The 26,248-nt window shown below is 44.4% G+C and overlaps 1 protein-coding gene across 1 annotated transcript; it reads right to left on the bottom strand.

Moving 5' to 3' along the window:
- Hdac1 (histone deacetylase 1) lies at positions 1–25,808 on the bottom strand. Its single transcript, XM_048434297.3, has 14 exons — positions 25,675–25,808; positions 18,515–18,627; positions 13,167–13,284; positions 7,512–7,586; positions 6,230–6,368; positions 5,632–5,773; positions 4,754–4,846; positions 3,007–3,115; positions 2,786–2,926; positions 2,151–2,259; positions 1,943–2,073; positions 1,315–1,467; positions 815–863; positions 1–555 (listed from the first exon to the last, which is right to left on the bottom strand). The coding sequence occupies exons 1-14, from the start codon at positions 25,721–25,723 to the stop codon at positions 528–530; spliced, it is 1,449 nt and encodes a 482-aa protein (XP_048290254.1). The 5' UTR covers positions 25,724–25,808; the 3' UTR covers positions 1–527.
- Between the last annotated feature and the right edge of the window lie 440 nt (positions 25,809–26,248).

The raw sequence follows: 26,248 nt of genomic DNA, 5'->3' as shown, positions 1-26,248 counted from the left end.
TATAGAAATGTGCTGTTTTATTACAAAGAGTCTCACAAAATGGAAATATCTCAAAAAGTAAGCTAGGCTAACACCTCCACCTGCAGAGTTGGGGGAGACAGGGCAGTGGGCGTTTTTCTGCTTGCCTGGGTCCAGTGGGAAGAGTATAAACAGAACCGATCTAAAAGTGGCTGATTTTACCTACGCCTGAAAATCAGGGGTCCCAGAAGACCCAGTCACCCCTTCTAGAAAGCTTAATAAGGGCATCTTAACAGAGCTCCTAAAGCAGGCACTTGGCAGTTCAGGATCTTATCTTCTGGTTGTTTTCTTTCCACTCAGACCCTATGTGGTTGAAAGCTAAGACCTGAGCAGGATGGACAAGGTGTCTTTGGGAAGAGTTTCCCCATATCCAATGCCCTGGGCTCTGGTCCCTGGTTCCTATCTAATCCTTGGAGACATTATATTTAATATATTTTATATAAATACACAGAGGAATAGAAAATATAAAATCTGAGAGATTGGGAAGAAGCCAGAGTTGTAGATCTTGCTCAGGCTAACTTGACCTCTTCTTTGACCCTGTGGAGAAAACAGACTGCCATGAGAAAACCACCTCTAGAGGGCTGGAAGCAGAAGGATGTCTACAATGACTTCCACAGGACCCTGGCTACCCCAGGTGACTGCTGGGGGCTGGGGCTTCCTAGTTATGCAGAGACCCTGAAAGGGGCCTTTGTATGCGGAACCAGCTGTCCCTGCGCCTTCTCTACCCTTCCCTTGGTAGGACACAAGGGGGGTGATGCTCCAATGCCAGGGAGATGGCCAGCAGCTCCTTCCTCACCCTTTGGCTTCTGGCTTCTCCTCCTTGGTTTTTTCCTCTTCTGTGACTTCTAGAACATAAAAGCAAAGGGCCGGTTGAAAGCCTCCGAAGACCCAGGTCAGGCAGTGCGATCGTCTATCCTGAAACCCCATCTTCAACATTACAGTTCACAGGTTATAGAAAAATGAGAAAAGCCCATCCCAGGTCCTCTGGTGAGTCTGGCTGAAAACAAACAGGTTAGACCAGTTTCCCAGCCAGTTTCAGCCAGAACACAGGCAGAGGCAGCCCCCCTGGGAAACAGGGCAAAGTGCTGGGAAAAGGGTTTGGGTGGTATGTGAGAGGCAGGCTCAGTCAGCCAGCAGAGACCAAGAGTCGTTGTTTTGTGGGTCTTGCTACTTCTAGGAGCCACTGAAAGTCTCAAGGAATCCAGTTAACACTTCACAGAAGTTGGCGGGGCCCATGTCAACCCTTTCCTGTGCCCTACATGGACAGACCCACGTCCTGGCCCAAGGCAAACTCACCCTTTTTCTCTTCTGGATCTTTTTCTTTTTCATCCTCTGTTTTGACTCTTTTGGCTTTTTTGAAATTAGAAGAGTTCTTGCGACCACCTTCTCCCTCCTCATCTGAATCAGAGAATTCTTCCTCACAGGCAATCCGTTTGTCAGAGGAGCAGACTGGGGAGACAGTGCACAGAAACATGGGTATGAGAGTAAGGGGCTATTTCAGGATCTATGCCCAATGTTTTGAGTGTTCTTCAGGAAATGCCACAGGGAATGAGTGGCAGAGTGGTGCCTGGTACATGAGAAGGTGCTGGGTTCCATCTTCAACATTCCTCCAAAGACACCAGAAGATACCAAGACAGGTGGGATTAAGGAGTCTCAAAGCTAAGAATCCCCCCCCCCCAAGACAGGGTTTCACTGCTTAGCTCTGGCTGTCCTAGAACTCACTCTGGACCAGGCTGGCCTTGAACTCACAGAGATCCTTAAGAGATTCTGCCTCTTAAGAGTGCTGGGATTAAAGGCTTATGAAATCGACACCTGGCAAAGCTAAGGATTCTTAATAGGTAGAGTTTGGAAGAGATGAGAAGCGAAGGGAAGTTTAGAGCTACCTACTGAGCAGGGCATACAGGCCACTGGATCTAAGACTTACTGGAGATGCGTTTGTCAGGGTCTTCTTCATCCTCGTCACCACTCTCCTCTGGGATGGCATCCTCTGGGATTGCCTGCATTTGGACGCCAGGTGCATGGGGCAGCATTCTCAAGTTCTCAAAGAGCCGCTGCCTACAGTTAACGGATGGGCTGTGGTTAGAGACAGAGCAAACCTGGCCTGTCAAGAGGCAGCTTGGCAATGCACTCACTTGATCTTCTCCAGGTATTCGTTAGTGTTCTGGTTAGTCATATTGGAAGGGCTGATGTGAAGTTTGAAGTCTGGTCCAAAGTATTCAAAGTAGTCATTGTATGGTAGTTCTGAGGGAGCACGGGAGAGCAAAGTCAAGACACAGCCAAGACAGGGCCCAGAAAGAAGCATATGGAGCTTCCTCTGGGTCCATTTACTCACCTAGAAAAGAATGCCTCCAAGAGAGTGAGAGTTGGACATCTACAAAAGTTTAATTTTTTTCTATTGTGTCTTTTTGAAGACAGGACCTCTCTGTGGCCACACTGGCCTGAGTTTCTTCCAAGGGCTGGAATTACCCTCAGGACCCACTGGACCTGGCTAGAACAGCACCCTCTTCTATCAGCACTAGCGGAGTGTGTGTCTCTAGGATGGGAAAGGTCAAGTCCTAGTGTAGAATAATACTTGGCAATCCTCTACTCACTAGCCTATGCAGTGGAAATCCCAAACATCTAAATAATTGATAATCGAAATAATAACTGATAGGGAAAAATTGATGGTTACACTCTGCCTATCATGAGACCAAATGGGAAAGAAGTTGTAAATGGGGAATATGAGGCCCAGCTCCCACCCAGCCCAGCCTGGTCTTGGAGCTAATACCATTAGGGATTTCTGTGTCCAGGGCCACAGCTGTTTCATAAGTCCAGCACCGAGCAACATTCCGGATGGTATATCCACCTCCTCCCAGCATCAGCATAGGCAAGTTGAAACTCTTGACAAACTCCACACACTTGGCATGCCCTTTGGAAGAAAAAGGGATGGTGGTTTACAGGGGAACTCAGTAGACCCTGCCCACCTGCATGTGTGCTACCTGGTCTCACCTTTGATGGTCAGATTGAAGCAACCTAACCGATCCCCAGATAGGGAATCTGAGCCACATTGTAAGACCACTGCACTAGGCTGGAACATCTCCATTACTTTGGACATGACCTAAAAAGATACACCTTGATATCAAAAAACAAAACAAACAAAAACCCCAACTGGTACAGCACTTTCTTCTTTTTCACTTCCCTCATACTGTGTGGTGTGTGGCAGACAAGAATTTTCCAATTTGAACACATCTGTAAAGATACAGCTCTGACTGAGCTTTGAATGATCTCCTCCTCGACTCCCTAATCTACCTTTCTTCACTATCAAGCTCCCAAGCTGCTTCCTTCTGGAAGCTTCACAACCTCTAGCTGCATCTGCTCTCGTCATGTGGCCCTACAGATTTAAGCCATATATGGAGCCATTTTATTTTTGTATATTTTATTCTCAAACCTAAGCATATTTCACTCAGAAGCCCAAAACTGAAGCTTCTGTCATCTTTACTACTAAGTACAAAACATGTACTTGTCTAAGTGACCACATGACTAACATTAAATAGTGTATTAAAAGTTTATTAATTTTTGTTTGTCGGTTGGTTTTTTGAGACAGGGTTTTCTGTGTAGCTCTGCTACCTGCCCTAAAACTTGCTCTGTAGACCAGGCTGGCCTTGAACTCATAGAGATCCACCTGTCTTTACCACAAGTGCTGGGAGGCTGGGCACCACCACAGCTTGGCCTGTTTGTAAAATATAATACTTCAACATGTCATTCAAGGTCCCTTTGAAATACAGATCCTGATATGCAAGGATTTTTAAAGCTCCAACATCCATTTCCTACCAGCTCCTTCCATTCCTCCCAGACACATTAACACAGCCTGTCTCTCACTCCATACTCATGCTAACCACCTCTATGTTGCAGATACTCCTTTTGTCCAATGCCATCCCTTTAGTCTTCACCTCCTTCCTTCACATAGGTACCTCCTTAACTTAAAAATAGCTGGGCGGTGATGGTGCACTTGGGAGGTAAAGGCAGGTGGATCTCTGAGTTTGAGGCCAGCATGGTTTGTAAAGGGAGTTCCAGGACAGCCAAGGTTGTTACACAGAGAAACCCTGCCTTGAAACCCCAACCCTGCCCAAAAGAAAAGGAAGAAAAGAAAAACATTAGTGTTGTGTCACAGTCTCTGATTCCATCCTACAGGGAAGCTCCTTAACAGGAAAAGAAGGTAAAGGACTCAAAATTGCTTTAGGAAGTTCCTGAAATTGGAACCACTCCCCGTCAGAATCAGCAGTAAAAGCTGCAAAAGGGGTTATCAGACCAGACCAGTTGCCTGGAAGAAACAGAAACCGGGTGAGCTGCCTAAGGCTGTGCACTGTGCTTTAGGTTCCCAGTTTTTGTAAACTGTCACCCATGCTCGGTCGGCTCTGGTGTCCTGTAAGCAACCCCTTACCAATACTCCCACCATAAGTAACCCCAACAAACCTAACTGATTCATCAAGTTGGACTTTGGTGGTGTCTGTACTTTGATTTGTCATGGGTTTCCTATCTGGGATGAATAGACCTGTTATGTCTCCCCAGGAAAAGTTTTGGCACACGACAACTGACCACAAACTGTTGGGTACATATTGCTTACCTCCCACAAAGATTGTGCCTTACATGTTACGGTTCTAAGCAAAGGCTAGACTCACTGAAGAACAATGTCTTGGCTATAGTGCATGCTTTGTTACCTTCTCAGAGTAGCCTGAGAGGTGACTTGGGCACTTACTGGCTTGAAAATGGCTTCATAGGACTCGTCATCGATCCCATCTCGGAGGGGGTAGTTAACAGCATAGTACTTGCCTTTGCCAGCCCCGATATCCTAATCAGAAGGAACATTAAAATAAAATGGATAGACAAATAGAAGGGGATTCAAAGATGGGGTAGGAAGGCTAAGGAAAGAGACAGTGGTTCTATGAGAGACAAGATGAGCCCATGAGATGGGCAAGGCCATATCCCATAGTACAGTACAAGATTTCTGGTGGATCACACAAGTAAAGCCTGCCCCAACAACTCTGCCCAGAGTTTGACTGTATGTTCCTCTCTACTTTTACTCTTTCTAGGAAACTGTGAATGACAACAGTAAGAGAAGAAAACTTCTTTCAATTGGCTTCAAAAAAGCTTCTTATTTGGATGTTCACTGTATCTAACAATTTAATCGGTACCATTTTCCCACCTAAGGGTGACTGGCAGGGCAGAGTTCTCACTGTATTCATGCTAATAGAAACAGGTGGAGCAGACTTGGGAAGGGCACAAGTCCATTAACGTCAGAGTCAGGCTTCCATGCAGTGTTCTGGAGAGTCCACTGCTTTCAGTTATATGGCTAAAGGGGAAGGAGACCTAAAAATAGAGAACCCTGAGATGACTCTCAGTACCCTAATCCCTCACTCCAAATTCAAGCATAAATGGCATAATAGTGTGATCCAACTGAGCTATGGTAAGGAGGGAGGACAATGAACCACTGACTCCTTGTGTCCCAATATCCCTCTTCCAGAATAAAGAAAGAGATTGTCTAGGAGCCTCAGATGATAGTATGGTATTCTGAATGGCACAGGACAGGACCATTAGAGCTGAAGGTGAGGCGGTTGGTCTTGAGAGAGTTCTCACCCGTAGGTCCCCAGTTCCTGGGAAGTACTCTCCGTATTTATGAAAGGACACGGTCATGACCCGGTCTGTGGTATAGAAGGCCTCTTCCACACCATCGCCATGGTGAATGTCAATATCAATATACAGCACCCTCTGGTGATACCTAGGATCAAAAGGTGGTCAGAGGTCTGGGGCTCTTTGAAGATGGGACGCGCCAAGGGCGCCAGGTCCCAGCTTACCAGGCTAGCTGCCTCCCTCAGGTATCTCTAAGCACCAGAGACGTGGAAACTGGCTGAAGGAAGGTGGAAGAGCGGCCCGGTGTCTCCAGAGGCCTGACCAAGCCGACCATGTCCGATCTTCCTACTCTACAGCCAGGGTCAACTCCAGTCACACAAGGACACTCTGGAGGCGGGATCTGAGCAGCACCTGCCCCAGATCTTGCCGTGGGCTCAGATCAAACCAAGACCCCGTCAAGGAGAGGGTGGCTAGAGACACTCATGGAACATATCCTAGCCAGCACACCGTAAGAAAAGCAAACTAGGGAGGCAAGCCCAGGGGAAAGGGAAGTGGGAACCTGGCCTAAGATGCTCCTCCAAGACAAAAGGCCAGGCAGGCATACTTTAGCAGTTCCAGGATGGCCAAGACGATATCATTGACGTAACAGAAACCAGATGCTTCAGACTTCTTTGCATGATGCAGACCCCCAGCCCAGTTCACAGCGATGTCCGTCTGCTGCTTATTAAGTTTCACAGCACTTGCTGGGCACAGAAAGAGAACACAAGTCTGTTACTACACCATTCCCCTTCCCCCATGAACCCAGAGAGGTAGTTTATCATACAATGCAGACTATAAAATTCACTAGTCACCCACTTCTCGTTTCAATAGGGAATAATAATTTTTTTGTTTTAGTTTTTCAACAAAGGGTTTCTCTGTGCAGCCCTAGCTGTCTTGGAATTAGCACTGTACCAGGTTGGCCTTGAACTCACGGAGATCCACCTGCCTCTGCCTCTCAAGTTTGGTCTACTTAGTAGTTCCAAGTATGTCAGGGATACATACTGACCGTGTCTTAAAAAAACAAAACAAAACACTAAAACAGTGCTTCAGTACACATGTATATTGCGTTTACTGTTGTATGAGTGTTTTGCCTGCATGAATGTATATACATGCCAGCATGGATGTTATGTGCATTGTTAGTGCCTGGTGCTCTCAGAAATGAGTAGAGCGCACTGGACACCCTGAAACTGGAGTTACAGTTGTGAACCAAACCCCTGTGCAAGAATAGGAAGTATTCTTAAATACTGGGCCATCACTCTGTATTTCTTTCTGATATCTGATCTAATCTCATATTATTCATCTAGGTCCTGAGACCCTATACTATATTTTAATACAGAGCCTAGATATGTAAGAGGTCACACCATCTAAGTGTATCTATACTGTAATATTTATACAACAAAACTGTTTTACAACACATTTCTCAAAAACATGTCCCTATCCTTAAACCATGTACAACTGCATGTTTAGGGTAACACTAAGGAAACCCAGAAGTCACTACGGAAATGAACTGTGAGGAATATTATGACATCAGATGCTAATGACCTCACTTTTTCATAAGACACAGATGTTGATCTTTTGTTTACAGAACTTTGTGGTTCACAAATTGCTTTTATATACAGTGTCTTCACAACCCCTTAAGGTCTGCAGAGGATTCCTGTATATCACCTCTCCTGGCCAGAGAAGGGAGTTAAGAACACCCAGCAGCACTGTGTCAAATATCTAAAGTAAAAACCCACAGCACCACCTTTGTGGCCATAGGTCAGCACTCAAGGGTTTCTTTTCCTCTACAAGGCAGATCTCACTGTAACAGTCTAGCAGTGTCTCAGGAACTGATTTTGTTTCCTTACCCACAGAGCCACCAGTAGACAGCTGACAGAACTCAAACAAACCATCGAATACAGGACAGTCCTCACCAACGTTGACTTGAAAGAAATAAGCAAAAGGTTAGTTTCAACAATTTCATTTTTTTAATTTAGATATTTATGAACCAGTAAGAAGAAGAAAAAAAACCCAAAAAACAGATTCAGAAGGCTTGAGTTCTAGCTTAGGTTAACTTCTTGGAGATTTAGGCTATCAATTATAATAAGCAGTAATGATATTCACTTCAACCAGTCAGTGAGAAAATTAAGAGACCTCGCCCCATTTTAGAGACATGATCTCACTGTGTCCACAATCTGGTCTTGAACTCCTGGCCTAAGTTATCCTGCTGCCTTCTGAGAAGCTAGAACTATGGCACACACAGCCTTAGAAATCTTATAGGAAAAAAAGCATTTTGCAACTTGGAAAATGCTGGTGAAGAGGAACCTACACAATAGTGTTTACGGCATGCCGCTCACTTCTAAGCACTTTAAATACCTGATGCACTTATCCTCACACAATCTTCTGAGGTAGAATTTATTCCCATCTTATAAATAAAGAAATAGGCTCAGAAAGTGAGCAGAGAGAGACCTATATAATTATTTGCTGAGTGCCAAAAGCATTCCATATGTTGCTGAGTGCTTTAAATACCTGATGCATTTATCCTCACACAATCTTCTGAGGTAGAAATTTGTTCCAATCCTATAAATGGGGAAATGGGCTCAGAGAGGTGAACTGCTAACAAATATGGGAGGCAAAATTCAAGCCTTTGTGCTGTGCTGTCTGTCCTAAAGGCATGAGAAAATGTATCCTGATGTTTTCCAAAGTGTTGTCACATATACATCCTCATTTGATTCTTGAAACTCCAAGAATTGAACAAGACAAGACTCGAACCCACCATATACTGTAACAGGGATGTACAAAGGAATTAGTGATTTGCGGAAGGCTATCTAACCAGGTAGTGTCAGACCCAGAACAGGATCTAGGTGTCATGACTACCACAGTCCAGTGCTTTCTACTGCACCAAGTGAAAACTGGAGCTATTTCAAGCCCATGAGGTGAAAGCACAAAGTAGGGCATCGTGTAGAAAATACATGCAAACAAGAATGCAAATGAAACAACAGACAGGAAGCACACCTGGAGGGCGGAGTGTCAGAGAAGCCCCAGGTTATTTCCTCACAACAACGACACTATTGGGGTCAGGGGTAGGAGTGGGCCTTTATCCTTATCCCCGTCCCCAGCCTTTCATCAACAGGAGTTCCCGATGCAGAGCAAGAAGAAGGGAAGGGCCAACCTGGATTATGGTAATATTGAGACAAAGGTATTATTTGCAATAACCTCTAGAAATATCAACTCTGTGCCAATGAGCTGGCTCAGAAGATAAAAGTGCTTACTGTGTAAGCCTGGTGACCTGAGTTCAATCTCTGCAACACACAAAAATGAGTCAACTCTTGCCTCCACCCATAAACTTTTAACATACTCACACACACCTCCATCACACATAGAAATCAAATTTTTTTTTAAAAAAAGTTACCAACTCCAGTGCTACTATAACTTGAAGAGTGCCCCAAGCCGGGCGATGGTGGCGCACGCCTAAATTCCAGCACTCAGGAGGCAGAGGCAGGCGGACCCCTGTGAGTTCCAGGCCAGTCTGGTCTACAAAAGCTAGTTCTAGGACAGGCTCCAAAGCTACAGAGAAACCCTGTCTTGAAAAGCCAGTCCCCCCCCCACCCTTTGCCAACTCTGGCTTACTTAAGGAGTGAGCCGTAGATGACTTCTCCCTACTTTCTTGGTAAACACTGGGAAGAGGCTATGTCAATAAGAACTTTGGTCCCTGGAGTCAGGCTATTTATCCAAGGGCAAATAAGTCCCGCTCTGGCTTTTTCCCTGCAGGAAAAAGTCTTGGTACCTGAGTTTCCAAAGGTTGGTTTATACCCCTTTGAGGGATATGACATTCCCGACATCCCCATGATGTAGGGGATGCCCTGTATATGTGTTGCTTTATTGGTTGATGAATAAAGCTGTTTTGGCCAATGGCTTAGGTGTATTCCTAGCTATTCTTACATCTTAAATTAACCCATTTCTATTACTCTTGTATCACCATAAGGCTGTGGCCTACGGGTAAGGTTCCCATGTCCTTCTCCTTCAGGAGCTACATGGCATCTCCTTGACTCTGCCTACTCTATCTCTGTTTGGATTTCCCCTTGGCTAAGCCACTCTGCTAAGCCACCGGTCCAAACAGCTTTCGTCTCACATCATCCCCATGGGAGAGAATGGGTGTTTTAGACATGAGAAGACAAATAATCATCAGCACCCAATTCAACATATAGCTCACACAGCCAGTCTGTTTATTTTCAGTTCAGGAAGTTATGGGGCTGAGCAGTGACTCACACTTGTAATCTCAGCACCTGGGAGATAGAAGAATGATGAAGATTCAATTTAGATACATGGTTCGAGATCAGCCCAGACTACAAAAGGCTACTGTCGTTAAAAAGCACCATTCTAGGAGGGAGGGTCATGCCTGTAATATCAGCGTTTAAGAAAGTCTCCGTGAGTTTGAGACCACACAGCAAGTACCAACCAGGTCTAAATAGTATTAGACCTATCTCAAACAACATAGTGCAGCATTGTAGAAACCTGCATAGGATTAAAGACTAACTCTGGGATACAAGTTACACCTTGGCAATAAGGTCACAGAATGGGGAAGGGGATTGGAGAACTGGTAAAGTATAGAAACAAGAAGCTGTGCCAGGGGTCTTCAACCATACTCATCGTGTCTTCTTTCTTGGGCTGTGAGGAAACACGGGTGTTTATTATTTTTGATAACTGTTTTTTGTTTTAAAACAGGTGTCACACTGTAGCCCACTCATTCACTACGTTGCCAGGCTTCAAGTGGAGGCCATCCTCTCACTCGGGCCCCCTGACTTCAGCATTACAAGCATGTGTCGCCAAACCCCACGGCTTGATTTTTTTTTTTTAGAGTCAGGGTCTGTGTAGCCCTGGATGGCCTGAACTCCTGTATTCTAAATCATCTCTAGAATAGTCATTATACCTAACACAACGTGCATGTTACAAAAATAGTTGTTACAGCAACTATTGTTTAGGGAATGACAGAAAACAAACCTGTTCAGTACAAAAGCATTCTTTGTTTTGATACAAGGTCTTACTCTGTATCCCAAGATAGCCTCAGTCTCCCAAATGCTGGAATGACATTTCTGGCTACAAATGATTTTTTTTTTCAAGAGTGGTTAACAGAACCATAGACATGGAATGTAGGGACAGGAGCTACCTTGCCAATCTGACTGATAAACTCATTTTACCACATGGATCAGTCTGCCCAACAGGACAAAAATGTTACCTGACTGCTCCACCCCCTGAATCTTTCTCACGTCTCCCCCCCCAATTTATTTATTTTTATTTTATTTGCATTGGTGCTTTGCCTACATGCATGTCTGTATGAGGGTGTCAGACGAGTTACAGATAGTTGTGACCATGTGCAACGTTATGTCAGATCTGATTACAAGTGGTTGTGAGCCACCATGTGGGTGCTGGGAATTGAACCCAGGTCTAGGACCCAGGTCAGCACTCTTAACCGCTGAGCCATCTCTCCAGCCCCATTCTCATCATCTCATCAGCTTTATGTTCTGAGTATCTGCTCCAGAAATTACATTTATTTAGGGTGCCATTTTAATTTACTAGATATGAGCACAGCAGAACATTTGATCAAGTCTCTCAAAGTCTCAAACGATTTTTACGTGCACCAAGAGCACACATCAACTCAGTTGGTTTAGCTCAGACCTAACTCCTTAGGTTAGGTATTATTAAATATTAATAAGAGCCTGTAGGTTTTGCTTACTGCTTCAGTAGACATTTCAGAAAGCACTTCACTGAATGACATCTTAAGTTTTTACTACTTTGATTCTTCAAACATTATGAACCAAATCTAAGGATTCATGAGGTTGAGACCATCCTATTTATCTTTTCATTTTTTAAGATGAATTTTGATTTTGTTAGTGGGTGTTTTGTCTGCATGTAAAAATGTGTACTGTGTACAGTGCCCAGACACCAGAAGAAGGTGTTGGATTATCTGGAACAGATGGCTAGAAGCCACCATGAAGGTACTAGGAATCAGACCTAGGTCCTCTTGAAGAGCAATCAATGCTCTAGCCACTGTCCAGCCCTATGACCTACTATTTTAACATAGAACCTTCTATTTTCTAAGAAACCAGAATACTGGCACAGAAGCTATACATTGCTAAAGGCCTTGTATTGTCTGCCCTGACAAATTTGTGAACAACAGAGATATCATATAATACCAAAAGCTACTGTTCCTTGAGGTAGGTACTATGAATGCATTGGCCTCAAATATAAGATAGGGAAGGTCATTCTCAGAGAGGCCCGAAAACTTGGTCAAGACAAGTAACATAGTTGAGCAAGAAAGATGGCTCAGTGGGTAAAAACAGCTTGCCATACCCCATGACTTGAGTTCGATCCTGGGAACCCATGATAGGAGAGAACCCATACCCCAAGTTGTCTGTCCTCAGACCTTCATACCTGCCATTGTCACATATATCACCTACAATGAAATACCTGTATGGTTAAAAGTAAGCAAAAAGCGACACAAAGGGAGAGGTGAGCACCTCAGTGGTACAGCATTTGCACAGCAAGTTTGAGACTCTGGTTCAGCACACCCACACATACAACTAAGTGGAAAGTGGTAACTGAGTATTCTAACCAAGACACAAAATCTCGGGACCATGAAGAAAGATCAACATAAAGGTGCTTTCCAGCAAATCTGATGACATGATCTTGATCCCTAGATACCACAACACAGTAGGAAAGACTCAACTTCAAGTTGTCCTCTGACCTCCACATGAGCAAACACATGAAAAATAAATGTTTTTAAAAAAATGAAAACTCATTTTCTTGCTGTAACACGGACTGCTTCTCTGAGAGCTTGTTTTGTTGACAACTGAGCTTGGTTCTATTGTCAATGTTTCATGGAAACCTCTAAAGTCATCTGCAGGAAAGAAATGAATTGATTGCCATGAAGTCAGCAAGACTCTGTCAATTCAGAAAGCAAACACACTTCAATCACAAAAGAGGATTCAGGTGTGACAATGTAGTTCCAAGTTTGAACAACACTTTCCCACGGCTAAAAGCAATCACAATGCCTAAAAATAAGGTATGGCTTTTGAGATGGGATATACTCTGCAGTTCCAGGTCCCAAGGGCAGGGGTAGAGTCACCTCATCTAAAGTGTGTCCTTTGTGGCCTCTAAATTCTAAATACAAAGTTAGATCAAATACAAATGGACAGGAATCAAGAAGCCACACAGCTCATCCCAAACAGAAATCTTAGGGGAAGTGCTTTGTACAATCAGTTAAGAGCAGAACCAGTGTCTACTGTCTGCTTTTAAGCCAGAGCCTTTCCCATTAGTTAGAGCACACCTGGGAGAGCATTGTAACCCTAACTGGACAAAGTCCAACTCTACTATTTACAATGAGATGAGAAAATAATACACTGGTACCTTTGGGGGACAAGACAAACCAGCTATGAACTAAATGGGGGCCAAGGTGAATTTCCCCATGTAAATAGAAATCCAACAGGGAGCTTTAGAGTGGAGTGGGGATGGAACATACTTACATCTCTGCATCTGCTTGCTGTACTCAGACATGTTATCTGGGCGAATGGAACGCAAAAATTTAATGTAGTCATCACTGTGGTACTTGGTCATCTCCTCAGCATTGGCTTTGTGAGGACGCTAGAGAGTACAGAAAGAAGGGCGTGTCAGCCTTGACCAAAGTCAGTCTTTACTCTTCTAGTTGAATCACTTGCATTTTTCTCCCAGCACCTACAGTCTGCTTTTCTGCACAACGCCTGTCCCATTACAGCAACAGCTCGGTGCTGGACAAAAACTAATATGCCAAGCTAAGTGCCTCATAAATAATGACTTATTATTCAACATGTGTCATGATCCAAAAGGCTCCAGGAGTTCAAGGGAAGGTTAACTAAAGATGATTAAAATATCTGGGAATTTTGTTATTTTGAATCTTTTAAGACAGGGTCTCATTATGTAGCATGGCCTGCCTTGAGATCTACCTGTCTCTGCCTCCTGGGTGCCAAGATTAAAGATGTAAGCAACTATATCATTTATTTTATATATATAATTTATTTATATGGGGGGGGGACTGTGGTTTGAGATGTGGTTGAGTTTCTCTGTCGTCCTGGCTATCCAGGAACTTGCTCTGGAGACCAGGCTGATCTTGAATTCAGCGATAGGACTGTCTTTGCCTTTGTCTCTGTGAGTCCTGGGATCAAGTTGTGTGCTATTATTCCCACCTGGAAAATATTTTTTTTCCTTTTTTCTTTATTTTTCCCCAAGACAGGGTTTCTCTGTGTCACAGCTCTGGTTGTCCTGGAACTAGCACTGTAGATCGGGCTGGCCTCGAACTCACAGATTCGCCTGCTTCTGCTTCCCGGGTGCTGGTGTTTAAAGACATGAGCCACCACCACCTGGCACTGGGAATTCTTTTATAAACCACTGCACCAAGAATTCTGATCAAGTCCTTCCCACTAAAACTTTGACATGTTAGAAATTTCCTGATTACCCCAACATATTTCCTCACAATGTTATTTATTTCATTGTATGTGTGAGTGTTTTGATTGCATGTATATACACCACATGTGAGCAGTGCCCATGGAGGTCAAAAGGGGCATTAGATCTGGAGTTGGAGTTACAACAGTTGTGAGCTGTCACATAGGTGCTGGAAATTGAATGTAGGTTTTCTGGAATAGTCAGGGCTCTTAACTGCTGAGTCATCTCTCTAGACCCCAAGCCTCCTGTGTGACTATGCAGTTAAAGTTGACCTCAAATCCACAAGTCTACCTTAGCGCAAGTGCTGAGCTTATAGTGTTCACCATCACCACCAATTCTCCTTCCTCCTTCTCAAAACGTCTCAACTGACCATGGTAACACACACCTCTACTATAGCACTCAGGAGGCAGGGGAAGATCACAAAGACCAGGACCACATATACAGTTCAAGGTCAGTCTAGGATGTGTAAGACTGTCTCAAAAACAAACAAGCCCTTGGGAGACAGGACAAGTGGATCCCATCCAGAGTTACGAATAAGGTCAGCTGGGGCTTTCTACAGAGAAGCTTGTCGGGGGGGGGGGGGGGGGGGACGACAGACTCCCTTCTCCCTGTCCCTTCGAGAAAGGTCACCCTGAAAGATGGCCCTCTTCTCTATGTTCTGTCTGTGCCCTTCATGTACATAAAAGTTAAAGTTCAGATTTTATTGGCTTCACTTGCAGTAGAATTTTGCAAATTATAACAGAAATGGCAAAACTGGGGGTACACTTGGCTAGAAATGCAAATAGCTAACTCTGGACACTATTTTGAACCTCATTTAATCCTTAATGTAGGGAGAAAATTAAAATAATGAAATTATTAAAAAAAAAAAGAGGGGCTGGAGAGATGGCTCAGTGGTTTAGAGCATTGCCTGCTCTTCCAAAGGTCCTGAGTTCAATTCCCAGCAACCATATGGTGGTTCACAACCATCTGTAATGAGGTCTGGTGCCCTCTTCTGGCCTGCAGGCATACATGCATAAAAAGAATATTGTATTGTATAAATAAATAAATATTTTTTAAAAATTTAAAAAAATGAAATTAGTTTTCACCAAAAACACTCAGAGGCCAGGCAGAGTAACTCATATTTGGAATCACAGGACTGAGGAGGCTGGGACAAGAGAGGGAGTTTAAGTCCAGTCAGGGTCACATAGCAAGTTCCAAGTCAATGGAAGCTACAGAGAAAAGGGTTTTGTTTTGTTTTACATTTAGTTTATTTTGCATGTATAGGCGTGTGAGTGCCATAGTGCACAAGCAGACTTCAGAGAACAACTCTTCAGGGCTTGATTGTCTTGTTCCACTATGTCGATTCTGGGGATTGAACTTAAGCTCGGCAACAAGTGGTCACCCAGTGACCCATCCTGTCAGGGCACCACAACTGTGTTATAATACGCCCTTTGCCATCTTCAAAATATCAGCAGAGCAAGTTTTGCCTATGGCTTCTAAGATACCATGTAAATTCTAACTGAATTGAAGACTCACAATTATTATTATTTTTTTTTGAGACAGTCTCACCCTGTAGCTCTAGCTGTTCTATAACTTATTCTGTAGACCAGGATAGCCCTGAACTCAGAGACTGGTCTGCCTCTGCCTCCTAAGGGATTAAAGGCATACCCCACTATGCCCAGCTGAAGGCTCACAATTTTAATACATACCCAGCCAGTTCTACTACCCAGTTAGCCTTGAAGACTTTAAATTCAGTAGTACTAAACAATTTCTTGTCACATGTCCAACAGCACTTAAGTTCCATTTCTCTTTCAGAATTTCTCTTCTTCCATTTCTGTTAATGAACCCAATATCCACCCAGGGTGAATGTGTCATTTAAAGTCTGGATGCATACAAACACACACAAAGAGGTGGTACACACAATTCTAGCACTTCAAAGGCTGAGGTTGGAGGATCATGCTGAAGGTTACATAGTGAATTCAGGGGGAAGGGGCCCAGTGGAAAGAGTGCTCAGAGGTGAAGGCTGCTCATCTATAGGATCAGGGTTCAGTTCCCAGCTCCACATGGCTACTCACAACTGTAAAATCCAGTTCTAGATTTGACACCCTCTTCTGGCCTGCATGGGCACTGCATGCACATGACATACAGACATAGATGCAGTCAAAACAAAACAACCATACAAAAATAAAATGTAATATAGAGCCAGACATGGTGGCACACACTTTTAATCTTTTAACCCCAGGACTGGGGAGGCAGAGGCAGGTGGATCTCTCTGAGTTCTGGGCCATTCTGGTCTACAGAGTGAGTTCCAGGATAGCCAGGGCTATAAAGAGAACCTCTGTCCTGAAAAACCAACCAACAATATGAAAAATTAGAGGACAGAGGAGAGTGGCAGGAGGAGGAAAAGAGGAAAAAAGGAGAGAAAATGAGGGAGGGAAAAAAGGGAGCTAGGGCTGGAAAAAGGGTTCATCGGTTAAAAGTACTGACTGCTCTTCAGGAGGACCTGGGTTCGAGTCCCAGCACCCATATGGTGGTTTACAACTTCCTACAACTCCAGTTTCAAGGAATCAGATGCCCTGTTGACTTCTCTGAGTACTAGGCACTCACTGATACAGCAAAACACCCATAGCTATAAAATAAATTGATTTAAAAAAAAATCTCACAGAAAAAATAAGAAAGAATGTCATACAGAAAGTTATCTCCAAGAAGATCTCCTGGCAGACATGGTGACAAAGACCTTTAATCCTAGCATTCAGAAGAGGCAGGTAAACTTCTGTGAGCTCAAGGCCAGCTTGGTCTACATAAGCAAGTTCCAGGACTGTGTAAACCCTTGTCTCAAACAAACAAACAAACAAATAAATAAATACATAAATAAAAACCCACAACAATGCCAGTGGTGGCACACACCTTTAATCCCAGTACTTGGGAGGCAGAGGCAGGCGGATCTGTGAGTTCAAGGTCAGGCCAGCCTGGTTTACAAGAGCTAGTTCCAGGACAGGCCCCAAAGCTAAGAGAAACCCTGTCTCAAAAACAAAAACAAAACTCTTAAGGCAGACCCTACTAGTTGCCTCTGAGTAGTTACTCTTTCTCTTCATCCTTGGAAATAGATACAAATTTGTTTGGGTATTGATAAAAACAGCCCAAGAGATCAAATTGCAAAATCCATTAAAGTGGGAGGATGGCTGGAAGATGGTGAATGATCAAAAGACAGCAAGGCAATTCTGCTAATAAGTTTCTAGAAGAGAGGGAATGGGATGTAGCTCAGTTGGCATGGCACTTTCCTAGCAGGCCAAGGCCCCAGCACCTGGGAGATGCAGGCCCAAGGAAACCAATAGTTCAAGGCCATCTTCCTCTGCCAGTTTTCCCTCCTACCTTTCTCAGGTGTCTCCCCTGGCTCTGAAAACACAATAAAGGCATCTGGGAAAGAAAATTCATCTACATTTAGTCTCTGAAATGCTGAAGATGTTGTTATTGCTAGGTTACTCAAGCTGTGAAGATAGCCATTAGCAGCCAACTGTAAGATTAAAGTAACAGGTCCTGAGCCTGCCTTCCTCATTCCAACTGTAGAGATAACTCCAAAGGTAATTGACCCTGCCATTTCTGTTGTATGATTTTTAAATTTTATTTCATTTTAGAGACAGGGTCTCTCTGTGTAGTCTGTGTAGAAAAGGTTGGCCTTGAACTTACAGAGATCATTTTTCACAACTTGGAAGCCAATATGTATTTGGGAGGCTGAGGGCAACAAGAGTGCATGAGGTTGGGGACAGTTGGGACTACACACACAACAAACCCTGCCTATAAGAACCAAAAGAAATCAAAATGCTCTCCATTTGTTCCTCACTGCCTCCAGAAGAGGTTAAACTAAAAAAGAACTGAGCCAAATTTAGTCTACAGGTATATTGGTGTGTTTTCCTTACACACCTGTTGGTTATAGCCTATGTGTAAGGTTGAGTTTTTAACAACAAAAAAATAAAAACAAAGACAAAAACCTTGAGCCAACATTTTAAACTTAGGAAGATATTATATAATCCAAAGTTCTAGTTTTTCTTTTAAAATTGTAGGTTCAGACAAAATTCGTTAGAGCTGTATCTGGAAAGGACACATGAGCACACTGAGGCCGGAGGTGCAGCTCGGCCAGGATAGTCTTCCAGCACATGAGGACAGAGACCTATGCTCAAGACCTCAGCACTGCACAAAGATAGCCATGGTGCGTGTGCCTGTGAAATTGTAATTCCAGAGCTTTAAACCCAGCACTCAGAAGGAAGGATCTCAAAAGGGAAAAAAAGAATCTTTTTTTTTTTTATCTACATGCCAAATAATAGCCACCGAGTGAACGAGCAGCTGAAGAGAGGAAGATAAAGACTACGGGGACCAGAGCTCACAAAGTTAGGCAGGGGCAGATACTCCAGTAACTCACATAGATTTCCATTTTTCGGTAGAGACCATAGTTGAGCAGTAAATTGTGAGTCATGCGGATTCGGTGAGGCTTCATCGGGTGGCCTTGTCCATAATAGTAGTTTCCAACATCACCTGAAGCAGAGAAGTGTGGTTTCATTTTAATTAGGCTTATTGAGACAGAGTTTCTCTGAGTAGCACTGGGCGTCCTCACTCTTGAGACAAATGCTGGGATTAAAGGTGTGCGCCATAACTTGCAATACATATATGTGGGGATATGTGCATGCATGCCAGTGCAGGGGTCTGTGGAAACAATCTCCTGTGAACCATCTAATGTGAGTGCTAGGAATTGAACCATGGTCCTCTGAACAAGCAGACAGTGCTCTTAACTGCTGAGCCATCTCTCCAGCCTTGAGAAGAGGCTTTAATAACATAGTTAAACACTCTCCTAGGAAAACCCAGCAAACTCCCAGAACAGTAATATACATTTCTAATTTCCATGATTCTTTCCCACCTTGAATAAGAGTAATTCCTGGAGTCCCCATATAACCAGCACTTACGGGTGAGTCTAGCCTATTTTCTCCTTCTAAAGCATAGGAACTGGATAAAATCTACTAGGAAAGAAGGAGCAGACAGGGAAGGGACTCACCTCACCATACCTCTAAGGAATTCTTTCCCACAATAAACCAATCACTATTACTTGGAATTATAAACCACAGCCTATAGATAAAACCATTCTTGGGGGCTGGAGAGATGGCTCAGTGGTTAAGAGCATTGCCTGCTCTTCCAAAGGTCCTGAGTTCAATTCCCGGCAACCACATGGTGGCTCACAACCATCTGTAATGAGATCTGGTGCCCTCTTCTGGCTGGCAGGCATACACACAGACAGAATATTGTATACATAATAAATAAATAAATATTTTAAAAAATAAAATAAAACCATTCTTATTTGTTTCATCTATAGAAACAGCTTCTAACTGGTCCTTGGCTTGTGACTCATGCCATCTGCTGTGGTATCACCAATTACCTTTCCTAATATATAGCTCTGTAAAAGAGGCTGACCTTGAACTCAGAGATCCACTTGCCTCTATCTCCCAAATGCTGGAATTAAAGGCATTCACTACCACCATCTGGCTCCAATAATACATTTTTAAATGGCTTCTCATGCTTACAGGCTATGATTTCAATAGGCTTGGAAGTCAAGATTTGTTCAATCTACCCTGTGCTGTCTATATCTATGTCAGCTTGACACAAACTATAGTCATGTGAGGAGGGAATCTTAATTGGGAAGATGCCTCCAGAAGATCAGGCTATGGGGCCAGCCTGTAGATCTTTCTTTATTGTCTGTTTTGTTTTTGTTTTTTTCCTTCTCCTTGAAACAGGATTTCTCTGTGTAATAGCCCTGGCTGTCCTGGAAGTCATTCTGTAGATCAGGCCAACCTCTAACTCACAGATCTGCCTGCCTCTGCCTCCCATAGCACCTGAATTAAAGGCATGAGCCGTAGTCACCTCCACCACCACCAAGACCCAGTAAATTTCTTCGTTAACAATTGATGGGTGAAGGTCCAGCCCATTGTGCAGCATCCCTGAACTGGTGATCCTGGGTTGAATAAGAAAGCAGTCTGAGAGCTGTAGTGGCTCATGCCTTTAATCCCAGCACTCAGGAAGCAGAGGCTGGGGTCTCTGAGTTCAAGGTTAGCCTCGCCTACAGAGTAGTCAAACCACGTGGGGATGGGGAGATGGACAGACTGACATCTTGCACTAGGCATAAAGTAAGTTCCAAAAAATTAAAACAAAAAGCAGGCTGAGCAAACTATGTGAAACAAGCTAGTAAGAGCTCCCCTCCATGTCCTCTCCATTAGTTCCTGTCTCCAGGTTCCTGCCCTGTTTGAGTTTCTGCCCTGACTTCCTTCAGTGATGAACTACAATGTGGAAGCGTAAGCCAAGTAAACCCTGTCTTCTCCAACTTGCTTTTTGGTCATGGTAACTAACTAAAACACTGTCTTTCCATTTTCATCTGCTGCTGCTCACCATCACCCTGGTTGTCTATTTTTGTTAGAAAGCTTCTGTTGGAAGCTGAGCTCAGTAGTTACTTAAATAAACCAGGTATGGTTATTGACACGCATAATTCTTGCACCCAGGAAGCTAAGGTAGGAGGTTAGAGAGATAACCTGGGATGCATGGTGAGATACTGCCTCAAAAACAGAAGCATCACTCAGGAGGTGGAGGCAGGTTGATCTTTGTTGAGTGGTCTACAGAGGAAATTCTAGAACAGCCAGGGCTAGGTAGAGACTGTCTCGAATAAAATAAAACGTAATATTACTAACATCATGTGTGTGACCAAAATGTATGTGTGCTACAGAGTGCACATGGAGATGGGGCAACCTCTTAAGTAGTTTTTTCCACTTATCACACAGGTTCTAGAAATCAAACTCAGGCTTTTGGGGAAAGCACTTTCACTTGCTTTTTAATTATTTTTTGACACATAACCTGTTTCAAAAGCCCCAAACACTTTAGGGATCCAAGTGATTGATCTTTTTCTCTAAAAGAAATCTATATATAGCACTTTAGTCATTTTGTTTTGCTTTAACATACTTATTTATATTTGTAAGACTCAAAGGCAAGGACTAATATACTTTACATCCTGAGGCTCAATAAACAATCAATGAATTAAACTGAAACTCAGGCAAATTGTCTGCCTAAGATCACTCAACTCTGATTCCAAATCTAGAACACAAAAAGGCACCTTAGGTTTCTGGGCCCCTACTTCAAGTCTGCATTTACTCTGGAAAGCTCTGTGAAACCAAAAATGGAGGCTTGCAAACGTAGATTGATCAGAGGGGAAAGGAAGTTCAAGGCCAGCCTGGACTACACAGTAAGATCCTGCCTCAAATTGACCAGACACACGGAGGGGAAGGATGACTATGTGCACCTTATTTGTAGAAAGTCCTTAAACAGTGTCCCAAACTCAAGTGGTCATTTTGTTGTTTTCAGACAGGGGGTCATTATGTAGATCGGGCTGAGCTTGAATTTGCAGCAATCTGTCTGACTCAGCCTTCCAAATTTGGAATTACAGATTCAAGGCACCACTCACAGCTTAATGGTTTTAAAATAGGTTACTTTATAAAAAGTAATTATTTTGACTGGGCGTAGTGGCACACACCTTTAATCCAAACATTTGGAAGGCAGAAGCACGCTATTCTCTGTGAGTTGGAGGCCACCTTGGTCTCTCAGTCAATTCCAGACCAGCCAGAACTACAACAAATATAAATTCCTTCTATTTAGACACTAACTGTTTTCTTTTAGTACTGGGGATCAAATTAAGAGAATCTTGCTGGGCCATGGTGGTGCACATCCCAGCACTCGGGAGACAGAGGCAAGCCAATCTCTGAGTTTGAGGTCAGCCTGGTCTACAGGAGTTAGTTCCAGTACAGGCCCCAAAGCTATCCATAAAGTGGCTTATATAGACAGATCTGAGTTTGATGCCAACCTGGTTTACAAAATAAGTTTCAGGATTGCCAGGCCATACAGAGAAATCCTCTCAAAAATAAAAACCAAAAATGGAAGGAAAAAAAAGTGCCCTATAAAAAGTAGAGTGACTTGCCTACAACTGCCAAGCCCACCGGTAACAGAGCTGTAAGCCTGCACATCTAGCCCCTTCTCGAAGGTCTACTTTTCTCCTGGCTCCCATTTCACAGCTGCTGAAGTTCCTACTCTCCAAGTGTCCTACATCACCTTCATGAAAGGAATGCTCCTGTATTCACTGCACTGCAATAGGCTAGTCGAAAAGCCAAGGTCTTTTTGCCTCTGGCTTCCAGATGCTGAGATTACAGGGCTGTGCTCTTCTGACTGGCTCAAAGAGTATTCTTACCTCACCTTGAAGACTTCTTACACTTTCTCCCCATCGTCTTCCAACTTCCACACAATTTCCTCGTCACTTGTCCCCTCATCACAGACCAGCTGATGACTAGTACTCCTGTATTGATTTTGCTCCTAGCTGACCTGTCTCCTCCGTAACCTCTATCACCAGCAAGCAGCTTTTTGCTGTGTCTGCAACTTCTTTGGTTTATTTTATGTAGACTGTTTGTTTATAGGGGATGTTTTTGTTTTTCCAGTGGAGTCTCTGTCCTGGAACTCACTCTGTAGATCAGGCTCCCCTTGAACTTGGAGATCCACCTGCCTCTGCCTCCCACTGCTGGGACTTAAGGCAATGTATGATCACTGCCTTTCTTTTAAGGATTCAAAACAACAAAACTATGTCAAAGACTTGTGTGGTGGTGTCCAGCCTTAATGTAAGCACTCTGAAGGGAAAGACAGGTGATCTGTTAGCTTCAGGCCAGGGAACACAGCAGAGGCCCTGTCTCAAAGAGAAAGAAAGAGTCCCAAGCTAAAGTGGCCTTTCCACTCTCTACTTATTCTGACTCTACTGCTTTTACACCCATCCTTGCTGGCTTCTTCACTCTCTGTCTTTTGGGTCCTGCAACTCAATACTTCCTAGTGTACTAACTTCTCTAGCCATTCTCTTACGTATTCTTTGTCCACTAAAAAAAATTCTTCTTTCAGTCGGGGCAGTGGTAGCCCACACCTTTGCTCCCAGCCTGCAGGAGGCAGAACTCTCTTGAGTTCAAGGCCAGCCTGGTCTACAGAGTTCTAGAACAGTTAAGGCTAGAAACCTTAACTTAAAACCCTGTCTTAAAAAAAATAAAATAAAATAAAAAATAACAGGGGCTGAAGAGATGGCTCAGTGATTAAGAGTTCTACTTTTCCTGAGGATCTGGGTTCAATTCCCAGCATGCACACAGCAGCTCACAACTGTCTGTAACTCCTGTTCTAGGGAATCCCCTGTCCTTATACGGACATACCTGCAGGCAAAACACCAATGTACATTAAAAAATAAATGAAATAAAAATTTATCATTTATTTTATGTGTATGAATGTTTTGCCTACATGTATGTTTGTGCACCACATTAATGTCTAACAAATGAAGCCTGAAGAGGTCATTGGATCCCTTGGAACTAGAATTACAAATGGTTGTGAGCTACCGTGTGGGTCCTGGGATTTGACAAATCCTTAGTACAAAGTGTTCTAAACCTGCTGAGCTATTTATCCAGTCACTCTATCTTATATTTTAATTATGTGTGTGTTGTATGTCTGTGTGTGGGGTATGGATGGATACGAGTGCAGGTGTCTGTGGAAGCCAGAAGAGGGTGTTGTAGCTGGAGTTGGTCACCCAATGTGGTGACTCTATGCACTACCAACTGTTAAACCATCTCTCTAGGCCCTCTCTTCATTTAAACAACAAATATTTATTGAAATATTGAAAGGGAGGAGAAAATTATGTAATCCTAGCAAGCTCAAAAGAAAAAAAAATAAGTCTATTATGAGCTACCTGACATTTTAGGAACTGGAGATACAGAGATTTTTCCACACTGGCTGCTGTTCCAAAGGAGCCAGGTTCAATTCCCAGCACTCACATGGCAGTTCCCAGCTGTCTATAAGTCCAGTTCCAGGGGTTCTGGCATCTTTACATAGGGATACATGCAGGCAAAATACCAGTGCACATAAAAATAAATAAATCTTTAAAAAAAAAATGGCGACCAGACATGGTAGGCCAAGCCTTTAATCCCAGCACTCTAGAAGCAGAGGTAGTCTGATCTCCTGTGAGTTTGAAGCCAGCTTGGTCTACAAAGTGAGTTCCAGGGCAGTCAGTGCTACCCAGAGAAGCCCTATCTCTAAAAACAAAACAAAAAAATATAAACAAGAACAAGGGCATCACTGGTCCGGCACTGGGTAAGACTGAAACAGGAATGTGGCTAACAGCTGGAAGACAGTCTGGCAAATGAGCAATCAGGGCCACTGAGCCTTCTTAGTTGGCTTCTTTAGATTTCAAACTGGCCAGGTGTAGGTGTAGTGGCCCATGCCTTTAATCCCAGCAGTCCAGAGGCAGAAAAGTGTTGACTATCTCTGAGTGGGAGGCAAGCCTGATCTACAAAGTGAATTCTGGAATAGCCAGGGATACATAGAGACCCTGCCTCAAAAAAAAATAAAAATTACAATAAAAAAAGAAATAAAAAAGCAATTTCAACATAGTTTCTTCACCCTCTACAATCTGAGTGATGATCTTTTCCTAAATCAACTATCTGCACTATTTTATGCTGACAATTACCAAAAGTAACTGTCTTGTAAACTTCTGACCTAAAGAGCCAACGGCCAACTGGCTGGCTACACGTCCCCTCAACAAGTTACTCCTAAAGCATGAAAACAAAAGGCTAGAAAAAGTAGGGCACGCTTGGAGTGGGCACTCAGAGAGATGAGGAAAAATTTCTGAGCTACACAGTGAGACCCTTTCTCAAAATAAAGGTGTTGTCCCCTTCACCATGCTGGCACCTCGACTTCCCTGGGCCTGGCGAGCCACTCAGCTCTCAGGTCCTAAGCCCTGACACACGTCTGTCTGCTCCTTCGCCACCACCGACCATCCCCTGATCCCACACTAACCCAGAAAGGTACTTGTGACATAGTCTAGCTCCCCCTTCAGACGGGAACTCCAGGCAGGAAATGTGACTCGCTGAAGCCCTCCAGCCCCAACAGGAACACAACCCAGAACAGAATAAGCCGCTCCATACTGGATCAATGAAAAGTCGGTTTTTAACAAGTTACGTCTTTCCCCCCTCGCATCCCCGGGGAGCCCCATCTCCCAACTAGTAACGGCCGGCCCGACTCATAGACCTGGGTGGGGGGAGGGGAAGCGGGTGGCCGGTCCTGCAGAACTCACCAAAAAAAAAAAAAAAAAAAAAGACAAGGGGACAGTGAGGAACCTTTGTATTCTCAGCAGAAAAAGGTGTCCTGGCAAACCGTCTCCATCAAATTGTGCTCCCCGTGCCAGGCTCAACCCTCCCTCCGGGAGTCCCACTCCAACTTCCCGTCGGATTCCCTGAGAACCTCCCCTACCGATTTACTCCAGGCTACCCCTTCCGCGACCCCCGGTCTCGGCCTCAGCCTCGACTTTCTCTCCTCAACCTCCACCTTCAGCCTCGACTTTCTTCCACCCCCCAGCCTCCCCGCCCCAGCCTCCCCCTCAGCCTCGACCTCCTCGCAGGCTCCTCCTTCCGTCGCGACCTCTTCCCAGCCTCCTCTCCCAGTCTTTCCCCACCGGCTGTCCCCCACCGCCGGGCCGCCGCTCACCGTCGTAGTAATAACAGACTTTCCTCTTGGTGCCCTGAGTCTGCGCCATCTTGCCTGCCGCCCGGCCCTCCCGTCAGTCGGTCCGCCCGCCCGCCCGCGGCTCCTCAAGGCGTCCGACCAGGGGGGGAGGAGCCAGCACTGTGGCCCCGCCCCCCCAGCCACAGATTCACCTATAGCCGCACAGCCCGGGATCCACTCCCGCCAAACAGCTTTCGAGGGGCGGGGCCCGGAACTCGGAAGGGGGCAAGGGCAGCCTGGAGAAGCCGCCGCGGGCCCCCTGGGCCTGTACCAAAATCGGCCGCGGAGGGGGTCTGCCCGGGGCCGTACCATCAAGTCCCGGGGGAGGGAGTCGGCTCCGTGAACTCCGTGGCCGCGCTTCACAGTGGGGAGCGTGTGTAACGATCAAAGGCCATCTTTCTTAATTTACCTAGAAGACGCGGAGGCTTCCCAGGGGAAAAGACCTGCACAGGTTACTTAGCTCAAAGATTAGGTTGGGTCTGGATTAGAACTCGGGAGAGAGACGTAAATGGTAAGGAACAGAAAGAAAATATTCAGAGGCCTGCTGTAGTGGGTG

Source organism: Myodes glareolus, chromosome 3, assembly GCF_982192425.1.
Source record: "Myodes glareolus chromosome 3, mMyoGla1.1, whole genome shotgun sequence".
Classification (NCBI taxonomy): domain Eukaryota; kingdom Metazoa; phylum Chordata; class Mammalia; order Rodentia; family Cricetidae; genus Myodes; species Myodes glareolus.
The sequence above is the reverse complement of the archived record's forward strand: the minus strand, read 5'-3'. Positions and strand labels throughout refer to the sequence as shown.

What these genes read in the sequence shown, in the direction of transcription:
- Hdac1 (XM_048434297.3), bottom strand. Translation starts at nt 25,723, where the DNA reads ATGGCGCAGACTCAGGGCACCAAGAGGAAAGTCTGTTATTACTACGAC. An exon ending in CAGGAACTGGGGACCTACGG is followed by an intron (nt 4,847 to 5,631) that starts GTGAGAACTCTC and finishes CCTTCTGATTAG; the next exon opens with GATATCGGGGCTGGCAAAGG. An exon ending in GAATACCTGGAGAAGATCAA is followed by an intron (nt 2,074 to 2,150) that starts GTGAGTGCATTG and finishes CGTTAACTGTAG; the next exon opens with GCAGCGGCTCTTTGAGAACT.